Raw genomic sequence first — 13,623 nt, 5'->3', positions numbered from 1 at the left:
CCTTATTTGCCATATTACATAGATCCCAGTGTTCCTCTCTGCCGCATTGCACATGGAGTACACAGAGGGTACACAGTGAACATATTGGATGCATGCTGGGTAATGAGGTTATCCTTACCATACAGTGTATGGAACTCTCCAACCCATCATGTGCCAAAATCCTCTACCACAAAAATAACTTTTTCATATAGAGTATGTAGTTACTCTGCGGTGGCAGCTCAGGTGCTATGGGGGTAATTCCAAGTTGATCGCAGCAGGAATTTTGTTAAACCATGTGCACTGCAGGGGAGGCAGGTATAATATAACATGTGCAGAGAGAGTTAGATTTGGGTGGGTTATTTTGTTTCTGTGCAAGGTAAATACTGGCTGCTTTATTTTTACACTGCAATTTAGATTGCAGTGTAAAAATAAAAAAGGCCAAAATCACACCCAAATCAAAAAGGCCTTACACACTGGCCGACATGACTGCACGATATGAACGATCTTGTTCATTAATGAATAAGATAACGTTCATATCGTGCAGTGTGGAGGCTCCAGCGATGAACGATGCGCGGCCCCGTGCTCGTTCATCGCTGCTCCCCCGTTGGCTGTACATGCAGGCCAATATGGACGATCTCGTCCATATTTGCCTGCACTTCAATGCAGCCGGGTGACGGGGGGAGTGAAGAAACTTCACTCCCCCCGTCACTGCCCCCCCCCCCCGCCGCCGGGTCGCCCGTCGGCCGTATCCGCCGTCGGGCAGCTCGGCGGCGGATCGGCCAGTGTGTAGGGCCTATAACTCTCTCTGCACATGTTATATCTGCCTCCCCTGCAGTGCACATGGTTTTGCCCAACTGCTAACAAAATTCCTGCTGCGATCAACTTGGAATTACCCCCTATATGTACTTAATACATGTGGCTCATAGCAAGGGTTAAAAGGCAGCATAGTACATACATTTACACTGGAATTACCCTCCACCCACTTTTCAACCATATTGCCATTTTATTTAATTACATGTAATTTGTCATAATAGCCAATTGGTGTTTTTTGCAGCATGATTTAAAGCAAGCAATTTTGGTTTTCTTAGAGGCAAAAAAAACCCTCATGCATTATGGGGTTATAAAATATACAATATACATCTTTAAATCCAGTTATTAATTTATTTATTTTCAGATTTGACAAATTGCACTTAATGAAATATGCCCATGGTCTTATTTGTGGCAAGAGAAATCTTACAATGTGCAGCAAGCTATGTCCATGTGCGCAACAGTTCACACCCTGTAATCTCTTCTGCACGCACTATATGCTGTCGTAAAGCTTTGAATAATGAACATTTTTTTCTCTGCACGCTCAGTCCTAAACATTTTTCCTTGGGGCATGGCTTCTAGCAGGAGAATTTCATTACACACACCTACACCTTTCCTCTTCTACTACTTTCCATCACATGCCAAGAACACGTAAGATGAAAAGAGTTACTATCAATGACAGTGATTAGCAATTACCAACCACAACAACGCTAATATACAACTTCCATAAACACTAATTAGAACATATTCTGATGCTGAGAATAGTCTGAGTACTTCAGCCAACAATAGAAGGTCATAATATATGGACCCACAGGGAGGGGTCTTTGGGTGGGGTTATGCAACTTATTAGGAGAAGTGTAGCTAGTCACATTTTCTTTAGTAAAATAGGATATAGACAGGTAATGAAGCACATTCCACATACATTTTGATTTGGGGTATAGCAGATAGATACCCCTATGTTTTGCTACAATGCTGCATCATTACATTTGAAAGTAACTTTATTTGTGTAACTCAGGGTTGGTACACTATAACTTTGTGATATAATGATGATAGGACACTGATATTCAGAATATGAGTATGATAAGATGCAAACAGACATCACTTTCATACAGCTGTTCATAGACTGTGCTGAGAAGTCTAAAAACAAATCTTACTATGAAGTGTCTGTCTACAAATTTGCTTGACATGTATTTTACAATTCTGGGAAGAAGCTAACACTAAAAGGCATTTCAGTATACACACACAAACAAGGACTGTCAATGTTTGCAGTAATGGCAGCCAGGGAGGTGGTTGGCCAGACGCTGTGTTGTCACAAGCCGCCCAACGCAGTGAAAGCTCTGGAGCAGAGAATTATTGTTAGCCTACAGAATGAGAAGACATGGTGGCACTGACAAGGTAGGCAATATCCTAAACTCATATCAATAGAATATACATTTTATTTTCAAATAATTCTAAGTAACTATACAATTTATCATGCAGCGAGAACATCCAGTGGTATAACTTGGCAGCTATTGTGTACTCGGGTTGTTTATACATAGGCATACTCATCTAATAACTGAAACTACAATATGTATCTGCCGTTTGCAAAATGTATTTCATTTATTTATTGATTCTCTCTTTTTTTTTTTTATTAATCCATACATTTTCTAAACTGTTGTAATATTGGATTTAGCCTCTCTAATCATAACTCTGCTGAAATCATCCACAGCCCTGACCTTGCGGCCTTACTCCATAATGAGACGTTAATTGTGAGACACTCTATTCAGTGATAAAATGTTTTGCAGTTCCTTACTATGGGCAATTACACTAACACTGCATGCACAGATGTAAGGTGCTACACACATCTATATGTCTGCACCGCCCCTATGCATCTGTTTGTGCAAATAGGCATTATTATAAGTGTGCACTTGCATAACCCATATACCTGACAGTTGACGGATCTCTATGCCCTCACTAAGCATAGAATATGTGCAAACACGCCATTCCCACCCAGTTATTCACAATCAGCCACAATGGGAGTTGCGCTCCAGATGTGTAAGACACGGAGGATGCGCAGAGCTAAAAATAGCTAAATCTGTCCGCAAAATGGACTGTCATGCAACTCAGAAGGAATCAGCCACTGAGTGCATTTGCAGCAACATGCAGAAACAAGATTTGTAAGAAGAGATTACTTAAATGAAATAAAGGGGTTAAAAAAAGTACATTTTAAGGGAACTTTATCTGCTTTGTAGGGGAAAGAGTGTGCAGACTTTTTGTCCCTGCAATACAACTTTGTGGACCTATTTATCATTGAGGAAATCATGCAGAAAGTGACATATTCTCTGTGTGCATGGTGGGTGCTTCTTAAATGACCTCTAGTCAGCCTGAAGTGGATTATAGTGGAAAACAGTAACTTGCATTCAGTTGCAACAAATATTACTGCAATGCCAAGCATCTCAAGTACTGTCACAGTTTGGGAATCTTTATGGGTCATATGTATCAATTATTGGGTTTTACAGACGATAATTGTAATTTGTGGCAATAAAAAATGAACATTCGCAGGAATATATATAAAAAAACACATGGAGGGGCATGGGGCTCCGAAAGGAGCTCATCCCCGTGATGTGTTACATGTGAAGAGATCACATTCTTTAGATTTTATAGGCATTTATTAAACTATTCCCTCTTGTACTGCATATACGTGAAACATAAAAACACGTTTATGGTGCATGAATAGGGTATTGCGCCATTTGAATTTATAATAAACATTGGTAAGCCACTCTACGCTATCATTGGGCATAACTAACTAACTATACATTTGTAGGTCTAATATACACCTTGTACCTGTGACTTAAAATACAAACACAACAGTGCAATTTTATCGAGTTCTAATGAGATCCATAGGCTGAATCACATTTCTTACATCATTTTTGGCCATGCAACAGTTGTTTAACAGTGTCTGATACTTTTACCTCTCTTTGTATCTGTCTGTTATTACCAAGTCTTGCTTTATGGAGGAGGTGTACTAAGCCAGGGAGAAAGGTAACGTATCAACCAATCAGCTCCTAACTGCCATGTTACAGGCTGTGTTTGAAAAATGAGTTAGGAAATGATTGGTTGGTTGGTAGTTTATCTCTACTTTAGCACTCTCCAAGGCTTAGTACAACTGCCCCTATTAATGCTGTGTTTGTTCCCAATTGTAAAGTGTTTGTGGAATAGGCTGGCACTCTGTAAGTAACTGCTAGTGCTACAGTCTGTCTTGCACCATTACAGTTTTTTATATAATCCTATCTGCACTTTGCACAGGTGTGTCCCAGGTGTACAACCCTTCCGGCTGTATTTGCTGTTGTGTTCTCCTGGTAGCGGGTGCGTCTAGATACGGTGTCCCTCCATCACAGGCTTCCCTCCCACTATAGTTTGCAGCTGCTTGCATCAGAAATTCTTTGGCTACACAGGGTGCTTGCACAGAACTAAGGAATGCAGTCTAACCACAGATATTTTCAGATCTTAGGAAGGGCTTTCCTCCTTGCCTTCTGTGACGCAGGGGTTCCCTGTGTTTCTGTGACAACCATACATTTGTATATTTACTGTATGTGTCTCCAGATAATCCGTTGATTTTGAAATCTCCTTTTTTAACCTGTTTATAACCATCTATGAAAATGGCCTCTGTGGTATTAGAGATAATTGAGACATGTATTTAGATTAGTTAGACTGTATGCTGTGGCCAGTTCAGAATGGACAAAGATAACAATATGCTGATCATTTTACATACCTGAGCAGCAGGGGCTGGTCCTTTATCACCTTCCAATTTATCACTTCACCAAGCTTAATAAATCTGCCCCTGAGTTCCTGCTGGTTCCTGCAGAAAAATAGCTCTGGTTTTAGTCCTTTTTTATCCTTCCATGTTGCACATTGAAAGAACCGCAAAATTTTAAAAGACAAAGTATACATTTATTTGGGGTTAAAGTTTACATTTTTGCACAGTGACACACTTTCCACCTCTCCGCCCAATGGGGCACACACCTACTTTGCAAAGGCAGCTCCCAAACGTAGACAATCTGCTGGGAAGACTAGTAAAATGCACCAGTGTAGTACGCAGATTAGCTATTGTAATTGTCATAGTATAATTACTGCAGTGAGCACATTCAGTCGTATAAAAAAACCTTGCAAAATGTATTAAATCTTCAAATACGTCATACAAGTTTGACAGCTGAAACGATGACTATGCTGTGTACAATTTGTTTCATTCTTTTTTTTTTAATCTATACATTATTAAAATGCTGCCTAATATATAACATAATAATAAATAGCTGATATCTTGTCCATTATACAGAAGAGCCTTCCATTGCATGTACTATAGACTCTCACTTACCAGTACATAGTACTTGCATACACCTGCTAGTATATAACACCCACTGTCCACTACATTATATAAATGTTTGCATTTACTGTAAATCATTGCTTTTTGGAAGGTGCCCCAAAAAATCCAAGTCGAAATGATGCACAAGGGGGTTTAGAAAAATGTCAGTATAGGTATACCTCCCAACTGTCCCGATTTCCGCAGGACAGTCACCTTTTTTTGGGACTGTTCCGCTGTCCCACCCGTGGGCCTCAGTGTCCCGCGGTGTGGGGGGGTAGGGGGGGGGGCAGTTGGGATGCTCCTGTCATTGCTGCCCTGCTTAGCAGAGCAGCGGTGAATAGACACACAGCGTCTATTCAGTGAAGGGAGAGGGGGCATGCCAGCAGCTCACAGAGCGCAGGTCATACCCCCTTTAATAATGACAAACGGGGGTGTTACTCACGATCGTGGCACTGCTGCGAGGCCACGCCACTTTAGTTTAGGCCATGCCCCTTTTTTGGGCGTGTGCAGGAGTCCCGCTTTTGGATACACAAATGTTGGGAGGTATGATATATGTAATGCACAGTAACTAACTCATGGCAACTGAAAGTGCATACACGGTGAGATAATGACTATCTTCAATTTTGACTTTGATATTTCCCCTGAGCACCCCATAGCTCTGATCCACCGATATTGATCTTTACTTGAGATTTTGACTATGTGCTATTTTCCTCTACTATGTACTAGAGATTGTACACAATATAGTCAAGAGTGACTTTCCTGCACAGTCTACCTTTTCTTGCGATACTGACCCCACGGGAGTGCGCATCAGCAAGCTGTGTACACACTGCAATCTGCACTAAATTTCCATACAATTTTGACTTTATAGTCAAAATCGTAAGGTAACATTGCACCATGTGTATGCACCTTTACAGTGTAACCAACTTTAGGCAAGGTCTGATAAAGTGATCTGATATACGCAAGACTCAGCATGTCATTTGTCTAAAGTATTTTTACATGTACTTACTATGGAGTATGGGAGTGCAAACTGTGATTCTCAAGCTGGGACATGTAGTTCTATGACAGCAGAAACACTGCTATAGAATGGGGCCTTAACATTCACATTGTTATAACTTTCATTTCTGTTCTTTACCTCGTACAAAAAATCCTCCTGTTCTTGTACTGGTGTGTGTAGCAGGTGGTAATGACACTTCCGCTAGTCTGCAGGTGTACATATAAGGGAGTAGCCGGATTCCCCTAATCCTCTGCTGATCTTGCTAAACATAAGAGTACATTAACCCTTCCTCTTCTCCGTGTTATAAACTCGCAGGACCGGATTCTAGCTACATGCCAGGAGTATTTGGCAAGTTAGGAGAGGAATCCCTATAAGTTATAAATAGCCTGAGAAATGCCAAGCACCAAAGGAATTCAATGCAAAAAAAATTCTGGCCATAATGTGTCCTATGTGGCATGACGTGCAAGAGAATCTCTTTACATTCCACAGGGTGACCTGCATACACTAACACAATCCACAGCCAAGTTATTCTGTGACACATTAACTGTTTTGATTTCTTGTAAATGACTGTTATTGCCATTACTGTGTCTGTTGCACGTAGCCCTGCAGTTGTGGCCACACAGTCACTAGAAGTTGTGCATTTCAGCATCTAGAAAAAGGAGACCATCCTACCATCAGGACCATAGTTTTCCACATCCGGTCATCATGCATGCCCAACATCTCATGTTTTCAAGATTAATGAAGCAGAGATTAATGAAGCATCTTAGTGCAAAGACCAGAGATAGGATCCGTGCCCACTGTGTACAAATAGTACAGTATACTGTAGATCAGATGCATGCGCAGACATTAGATAAATACATCTCCCAGGGAAACTTCACCAGAGCAATGATCAGTGTGGACACTAGCAGATACCTTGTTCTGCAGATATTTATTTCTGTTTTAAGTGCAAAAAGAAGTGCTAGGGGAGGTGATTGCCTGTACAAAGTGGCAATAGCACCTTGGGACCTTCCTTATTCCCTGCTAGAACTATCCTTCCCTGGCTATGTTACTTAACTGCTTTGAAACATAATCCTTGCTACCGCGATACTGAATTAAAGATCAACCCAATTTCATCCATGCAGTGTTATACTTGCAACCAATGAGAAGACATGATGATGAGTTATGTTAAACATAAACTTTACAGGTAAAATGTGACAATGGTAAACTGTGTAATCTGTACCCACCACCTGCAGACACTGGAGGCCGCCTCTAGTGAGTGCCTTCAATTGTCATGAGAATGCAGCCCAACACTGTAATAGTGCCAACATGAGCATGATCGCAGCACCAAAAGATGGACACGCTTTGCATGTGAAGCACTGAAGACATGAAAATGTAAATGTGTACCTGCTGTCTATATAGAGTAGAAAAAGCATTTTACTGGCTAGAGTCTCAAACTCGGTCCTCAGGACCCCACACTGTTCATGTTTTGCAGGTCACCTGTAGATATTTGAAATGTGACAGTTGGTGATACACAGTGCAGCTGCAGGGTGACATGGAAAATAAGAATTTACTTACCGATAATTCTATTTCTCGTAGTCCGTAGTGGATGCTGGGGACTCCGTCAGGACCATGGGGAATAGCGGCTCCGCAGGAGACAGGGCACAAAAGTAAAAGCTTTAGGATCAGGTGGTGTGCACTGGCTCCTCCCCCTATGACCCTCCTCCAAGCCTCAGTTAGGATACTGTGCCCGGACGAGCGTACACAATAAGGAAGGATTTTGAATCCCGGGTAAGACTCATACCAGCCACACCAATCACACTGTACAACCTGTGATCTGAACCCAGTTAACAGCATGATAACAGCGGAGCCTCTGAAAAGATGGCTCACAACAATAATAACCCGATTTTTGTAACAATAACTATGTACAAGTATTGCAGACAATCCGCACTTGGGATGGGCGCCCAGCATCCACTACGGACTACGAGAAATAGAATTATCGGTAAGTAAATTCTTATTTTCTCTGACGTCCTAAGTGGATGCTGGGGACTCCGTCAGGACCATGGGGATTATACCAAAGCTCCCAAACGGGCGGGAGAGTGCGGATGACTCTGCAGCACCGAGTGAGAGAACTCCAGGTCCTCCTCAGCCAGGGTGTGCCCCTGACCAAGTAGCAGCTCGGCAAAGTTGTAAAGCCGAGACCCCTCGGGCAGCCGCCCAAGATGAGCCCACCTTCCTTGTGGAATGGGCATTTACATATTTTGGCTGTGGCAGGCCTGCCACAGAATGTGCAAGCTGAATTGTACTACACATCCAACTAGCAATCGTCTGCTTAGAAGCAAGAGCACCCAGTTTGTTGGGTGCATACAGGATAACAGCAAGTCAGTTTTCCTGACTCCAGCCGTCCTGGAAACCTATATTTTCAGGGCCCTGACAACATCTAGCAACTTGGAGTCCTCCAAGTCCCTAGTAGCCGCAGGTACCACAATAAGCTGGTTCAGGTGAAACGCTGACACCACCTTAGGGAGAAACTGGGGACGAGTCCGCAGCTCTGCCCTGTCCGAATGGACAATCAGATATGGGCTTTTGTGAGACAAAGCCGCCAATTCTGACACTCGCCTGGCCGAGGCCAGGGCCAACATCATGGTCACTTTCCATGTGAGATATTTCAAATCCACAGATTTGAGCGGTTTAAACCAATGTGATTTGAGGAATCCCAGAACTACGTTGAGATCCCACAGTGCCACTGGAGGCACAAAAGGGGGTTGTATATGCAGTACTCCCTTGACAAACTTCTGGACTTCAGGAACTGAATCCAATACTTTCTGGAAGAAAATCGACAGGGCCGAAATTTGAACCTTAATGGACCCCAATTTGAGGCCCATAGACACTCCTGTTTGCAGGAAATGCAGGAATCGACCGAGTTGAAATTTCTTCGTGGGGCCTTCCTGGCCTCACACCACGCAACATATTTTCGCCACATGTGGTGATAATGTTGTGCGGTCACCTCCTTCCTGGCTTTGACCAGGGTAGGAATGACCTCTTCCGGAATGCCTTTTTCCCTTAGGATCCGGCGTTCAACCGCCATGCCGTCAAACGCAGCCGCGGTAAGTCTTGGAACAGACATGGTACTTGCTGAAGCAAGTCCCTTCTTAGCGGCAGAGGCCATGAGTCCTCTGTGAGCATCTCTTGAAGTTCCGGGTACCAAGTCCTTCTTGGCCAATCCGGAGCCACGAGTATAGTTCTTACTCCTCTACGTCTTATAATTCTCAGTACCTTAGGTATGAGAAGCAGAGGAGGGAACACATACACCGACTGGTACACCCACGGTGTTACCAGAACGTCCACAGCTATTGCCTGAGGGTCCTTGACCTGGCGCAATACCTGTCCAGTTTTTTTGTTCAGGCGGGACGCCATCATGTCCACCTTTGGTCTTTCCCAACGGTTCACAATCATGTGGAAGACTTCCCGATGAAGTCCCCACTCTCCCGGGTGGAGGTCGTGCTGAGGAAGTCTGCTTCCCAGTTGTCCACTCCCGGAATGAACACTGCTGACAGTGCTATCACATGATTTTCTGCCCAGCGAAGAATCCTTGCAGTTTCTGCCATTGTCCTCCTGCTTCTTGTGCCGCCCTGTCTGTTTACGTGGGCGACTGCCGTGATGTTGTCCCACTGGATCAATACCGGCTGACCTTGAAGCAGAGGTCTTGCTAAGCTTAGAGCATTGTAAATTGCTCTTAGCTCCAGTATATTTATGTGGAGAGAAGTCTCCAGACTTGATCACACTCCCTGGAAATTTTTTCCTTGTGTGACTGCTCCCCAGCCTTTCAGGCTGGCATCCGTGGTCACCAGGACCCAGTCCTGAATGCCGAATCTGTGGCCCTTTAGTAGATGAGCACTCTGCAGCCACCACAGAAGAGACACCCTTGTCCTTGGAGGCAGGGTTATCCGCTGATGCATCTGAAGATGCGATCCGGACCATTTTTCCAGCAGATCCCACTGAAAAGTTCTTGCGTGAAATCTGCCGAATGGAATCGCTTCGTAAGAAGCCACCATTTTTCCCAGGACCCTTGTGCAATGATGCACTGACACTTTTCCTGGTTTTAGGAGGTTCCTGACTAGCTCGGATAACTCCCTGGCTTTCTCCTCCGGGAGAAACACCTTTTTCTGAACTGTGTCCAGAATCATCCCTAGGAACAGCAGACGTGTCGTCGGAGACAGCTGCGATTTTGGAATATTTAGAATCCACCCGTGCTGTCGTAGAACTACTTGAGATAGTGCTACTCCGACCTCCAACTGTTCTCTGGACCTTGCCCTTATCAGGAGATCGTCCAAGTAAGGGATAATTAAGACGCCTTTTCTTTGAAGAAGAATCATCATTTCGGCCATTACCTTGGTAAAGACCCGGGGTGCCGTGGACAATCCAAACGGCAGCGTCTGAAACTGATAGTGACAGTTTTGTACCACGAACCTGAGGTACCCTTGGTGAGAAGGGCAAATTGGGACATGGAGGTAAGCATCCTTGATGTCCAGGGACACCATATAGTCCCCTTCTTCCTGGTTCGCTATCACTGCTCTGAGTGACTCCATCTTGATTTGAACCTTTGTATGTAAGTGTTCAAATATTTCAGATTTAGAATAGGTCTCACCGAGCCGTCTGGCTTCAGTACCACAATATAGTGTGGAATAATACCCCTTTCCTTGTTGTAGGAGGGGTACTTTGATTATCACCTGCTGGGAATACAGCTTGTGAATTGTTTCCAATACTGCCTCCCTGTCGGAGGGAGACGTTGGTAAAGCAAACTTCAGGAACCTGCGAGGAGGAGACGTCTCGAATTTCCAATCTGTACCCCTGGGATACTACTTGTAGGATCCAGGGGTCCACTTGCGAGTGAGCCCACTGCGTGCTGAAACTCTTGAGACGACCCCCCACCGCACCTGTTTGTACGGCCCCAGCGTCATGCTGAGGACTTGGCAGAAGCGGTGGAAGGCTTCTGTTCCTGGGAATGGGCTGCCTGCTGCAGTCTTCTTCCCTTACCTCTATCCCTGGGCAGATATGACTGGCCTTTTGCCCGCTTGCCCTTATGGGGACGAAAGGACTGAGGCTGAAAAGACGATGTCTTTTTCTGCTGAGATGTGACTTGGGGTAAAAAAGGTGGATTTTCCAGCTGTTGCCGTGGCCACCAGGTCCGATGGACCGACCCCAAATAACTCCTCCCCTTTATACGGCAATACTTCCATGTGCCGTTTGGAATCTGCATCACCTGACCACTGTCGTGTCCATAAACATCTTCTGGCAGATATGGACATCGCACTTACTCTTGATGCCAGAGTGCAAATATCCCTCTGTGCATCTCACATATATAGAAATGCATCCTTTAAATGCTCTATAGTCAATAAAATACTGTGCCTGTCAAGGGTATCAATATTTCCAGTCAGGGAATCCGACCAAGCCACCCCAGCGCTGCCCATCCAGGCTGAGGCGATCGCTGGTCGCAGTATAACACCAGTATGTGTGTATATACTTTTTAGGATATTTTCCAGCCTCCTATCAGTTGGCTCCTTGAGGGCGGCCGTATCTGATAAGCGTGTGAGCGCCTTATCCACCCTAAGGGGTGTTTCCCAACGCGCCATAACTTCTGGCGGGAAAGGGTATACCGCCAATAATTTTCTATCGGGGGAAACCCACGCATCATCACACACTTCATTTAATTTATCTGATTCAGGAAAAACCACATGTAGTTTTTTCACACTCCACATAATACCCTTTTTTGTGGTACTTGTAGTATCAGAAATATGTAAGATCTCCTTCATTGCCCTTAACAAGTAACGTGTGGCCCTAAAGGAAAATACGTTTGTTTCTTCACCGTCGACACTGGAGTCAGTGTCCGTGTCTGTGTCTGTGTCGACCGACTGAGGTAAAAGGACGTTTTAACGCCCCTGACGGTGTTTGAGACGCCTGGACAGGTACTAATTGGTTTGCCGGCCGTCTCATGTCGTCAACCGACCTTGCAGCGTGTTGACATTATCACGTAATTCCTTAAATAAGCCATCCATTCCGGTGTCGACTCCCTAGAGAGTGACATCACCATTACAGGCAATTGCTCCGCCTCCTCACCAACATCGTCCTCATACATGTCGACACACACGTACCGACACACAGCACACACACAGGGAATGCTCTGATAGAGGACAGGACCCCACTAGCCCTTTGGGGAGACAGAGGGAGAGTTTGCCAGCACACACCAAAAACGCTATATTATACAGGGACAACCTTTATATAAGTGTTTTTCCCTTATAGCATTTTAATATATATAGTCATATCGCCAAATAAGTGCCCCCCCCCCCTCTCTGTTTTAACCCTGTTTCTGTAGTGCAGTGCAGGGGAGAGCCTGGGAGCCTTCCCACCAGCATTTCTGTGAGGGAAAATGGCGCTGTGTGCTAAGGAGAATAGGCCCCGCCCCCTTTTCGGCGGGCTTCTTCTCCCGTTTTTCTGAGACCTGGCAGGGGTTAAATACATCCATATAGCCCCCAGGGGCTATATGTGATGTATTTTTAGCCAGAATAAGGTACTATCATTGCTGCCCAGGGCGCCCCCCCCAGCGCCCTGCACCCTCAGTGACCGCTGCTATGAAGTGTGCTGACAACAATGGCGCACAGCTGCAGTGCTGTGCGCTACCTTATGAAGACTGAAAAGTCTTCTGCCGCCGGTTTCTGGACCTCTTCACTTTTCGGCATCTGCAAGGGGGTCGGCGGCGCGGCTCCGGGACGAACCCCAGGGTGAGACCTGTGTTCCGACTCCCTCTGGAGCTAATGGTGTCCAGTAGCCTAAGAAGCCAATCCATCCTGCACGCAGGTGAGTTCACTTCTCTCCCCTAAGTCCCTCGATGCAGTGAGCCTGTTGCCAGCAGGACTCACTGAAAATAAAAAAACCTAACAAAACTTTTACTCTAAGCAGCTCTTTAGGAGAGCCACCTAGATTGCACCCTTCTCGGCCGGGCACAAAAATCTAACTGAGGCTTGGAGGAGGGTCATAGGGGGAGGAGCCAGTGCACACCACCTGATCCTAAAGCTTTTACTTTTGTGCCCTGTCTCCTGCGGAGCCGCTATTCCCCATGGTCCTGACGGAGTCCCCAGCATCCACTTAGGACGTCAGAGAAAACGTGAACCGTGTGGGGTCCTGAGGACCGAGTTTGAGAACCACTGGGCTAGACCAATAGATGATAAGGCACACTGTCAAATGATTAGGACATCAATGGGGGTCAAAGCAAATTGAATGTCTGTATATTGACCCTAAAATCACAGTGTTTTTTTTACTAAAGCCTTCCTCGTAATTCCTCACTCAGGGGCCCTACTCATTTGACGATGCGCCGCCGAGGTGCCCGACGGCCGAAACGGCCGACTAGCGACCCGGCGGCGGGGGGGCAGTGACGGGGGGAGTGAAGTTTCTTCACTCCCCCCATCACGCGGCTGCATTGAAGTGCAGGCAAATATGGACGAGATCGTCCATATTGGCCTGCATGCACAGC

General features: G+C 45.2%; 1 protein-coding gene and 1 long non-coding RNA gene across 3 annotated transcripts in view; one reads left to right on the top strand and one right to left on the bottom strand.

Moving 5' to 3' along the window:
- The first annotated feature begins 1,634 nt into the window (after positions 1 to 1,634).
- Positions 1,635 to 13,623, top strand: part of KLF2 (KLF transcription factor 2) — a 100,101-nt gene continuing 88,112 nt past the window's right edge. Inside the window, exon 1 of one of the 2 annotated variants that reach the window (XM_063914527.1) lies at positions 1,635 to 2,181. In XM_063914527.1, coding sequence (XP_063770597.1) covers positions 2,165 to 2,181 — 17 coding nt within the window. In that variant the 5' untranslated portion in view covers positions 1,635 to 2,164. The remainder of the gene's footprint in view (positions 2,182 to 13,623) is intronic. The other variant, XM_063914528.1, reaches the window with a different exon arrangement.
- LOC134929035 (uncharacterized) overlaps positions 4,544 to 13,623 on the bottom strand; it is a 36,082-nt gene continuing 27,002 nt past the window's right edge. The window contains exon 3 of the long non-coding RNA XR_010178247.1: positions 4,544 to 4,624. This is a non-coding gene — a long non-coding RNA (uncharacterized LOC134929035). The remainder of the gene's footprint in view (positions 4,625 to 13,623) is intronic.

The sequence above is a fragment of the Pseudophryne corroboree genome, chromosome 1 (assembly GCF_028390025.1).
Source record: "Pseudophryne corroboree isolate aPseCor3 chromosome 1, aPseCor3.hap2, whole genome shotgun sequence".
NCBI classification, from domain to species: Eukaryota; Metazoa; Chordata; class Amphibia; order Anura; family Myobatrachidae; genus Pseudophryne; species Pseudophryne corroboree.
The sequence above is the reverse complement of the archived record's forward strand: the minus strand, read 5'-3'. Positions and strand labels throughout refer to the sequence as shown.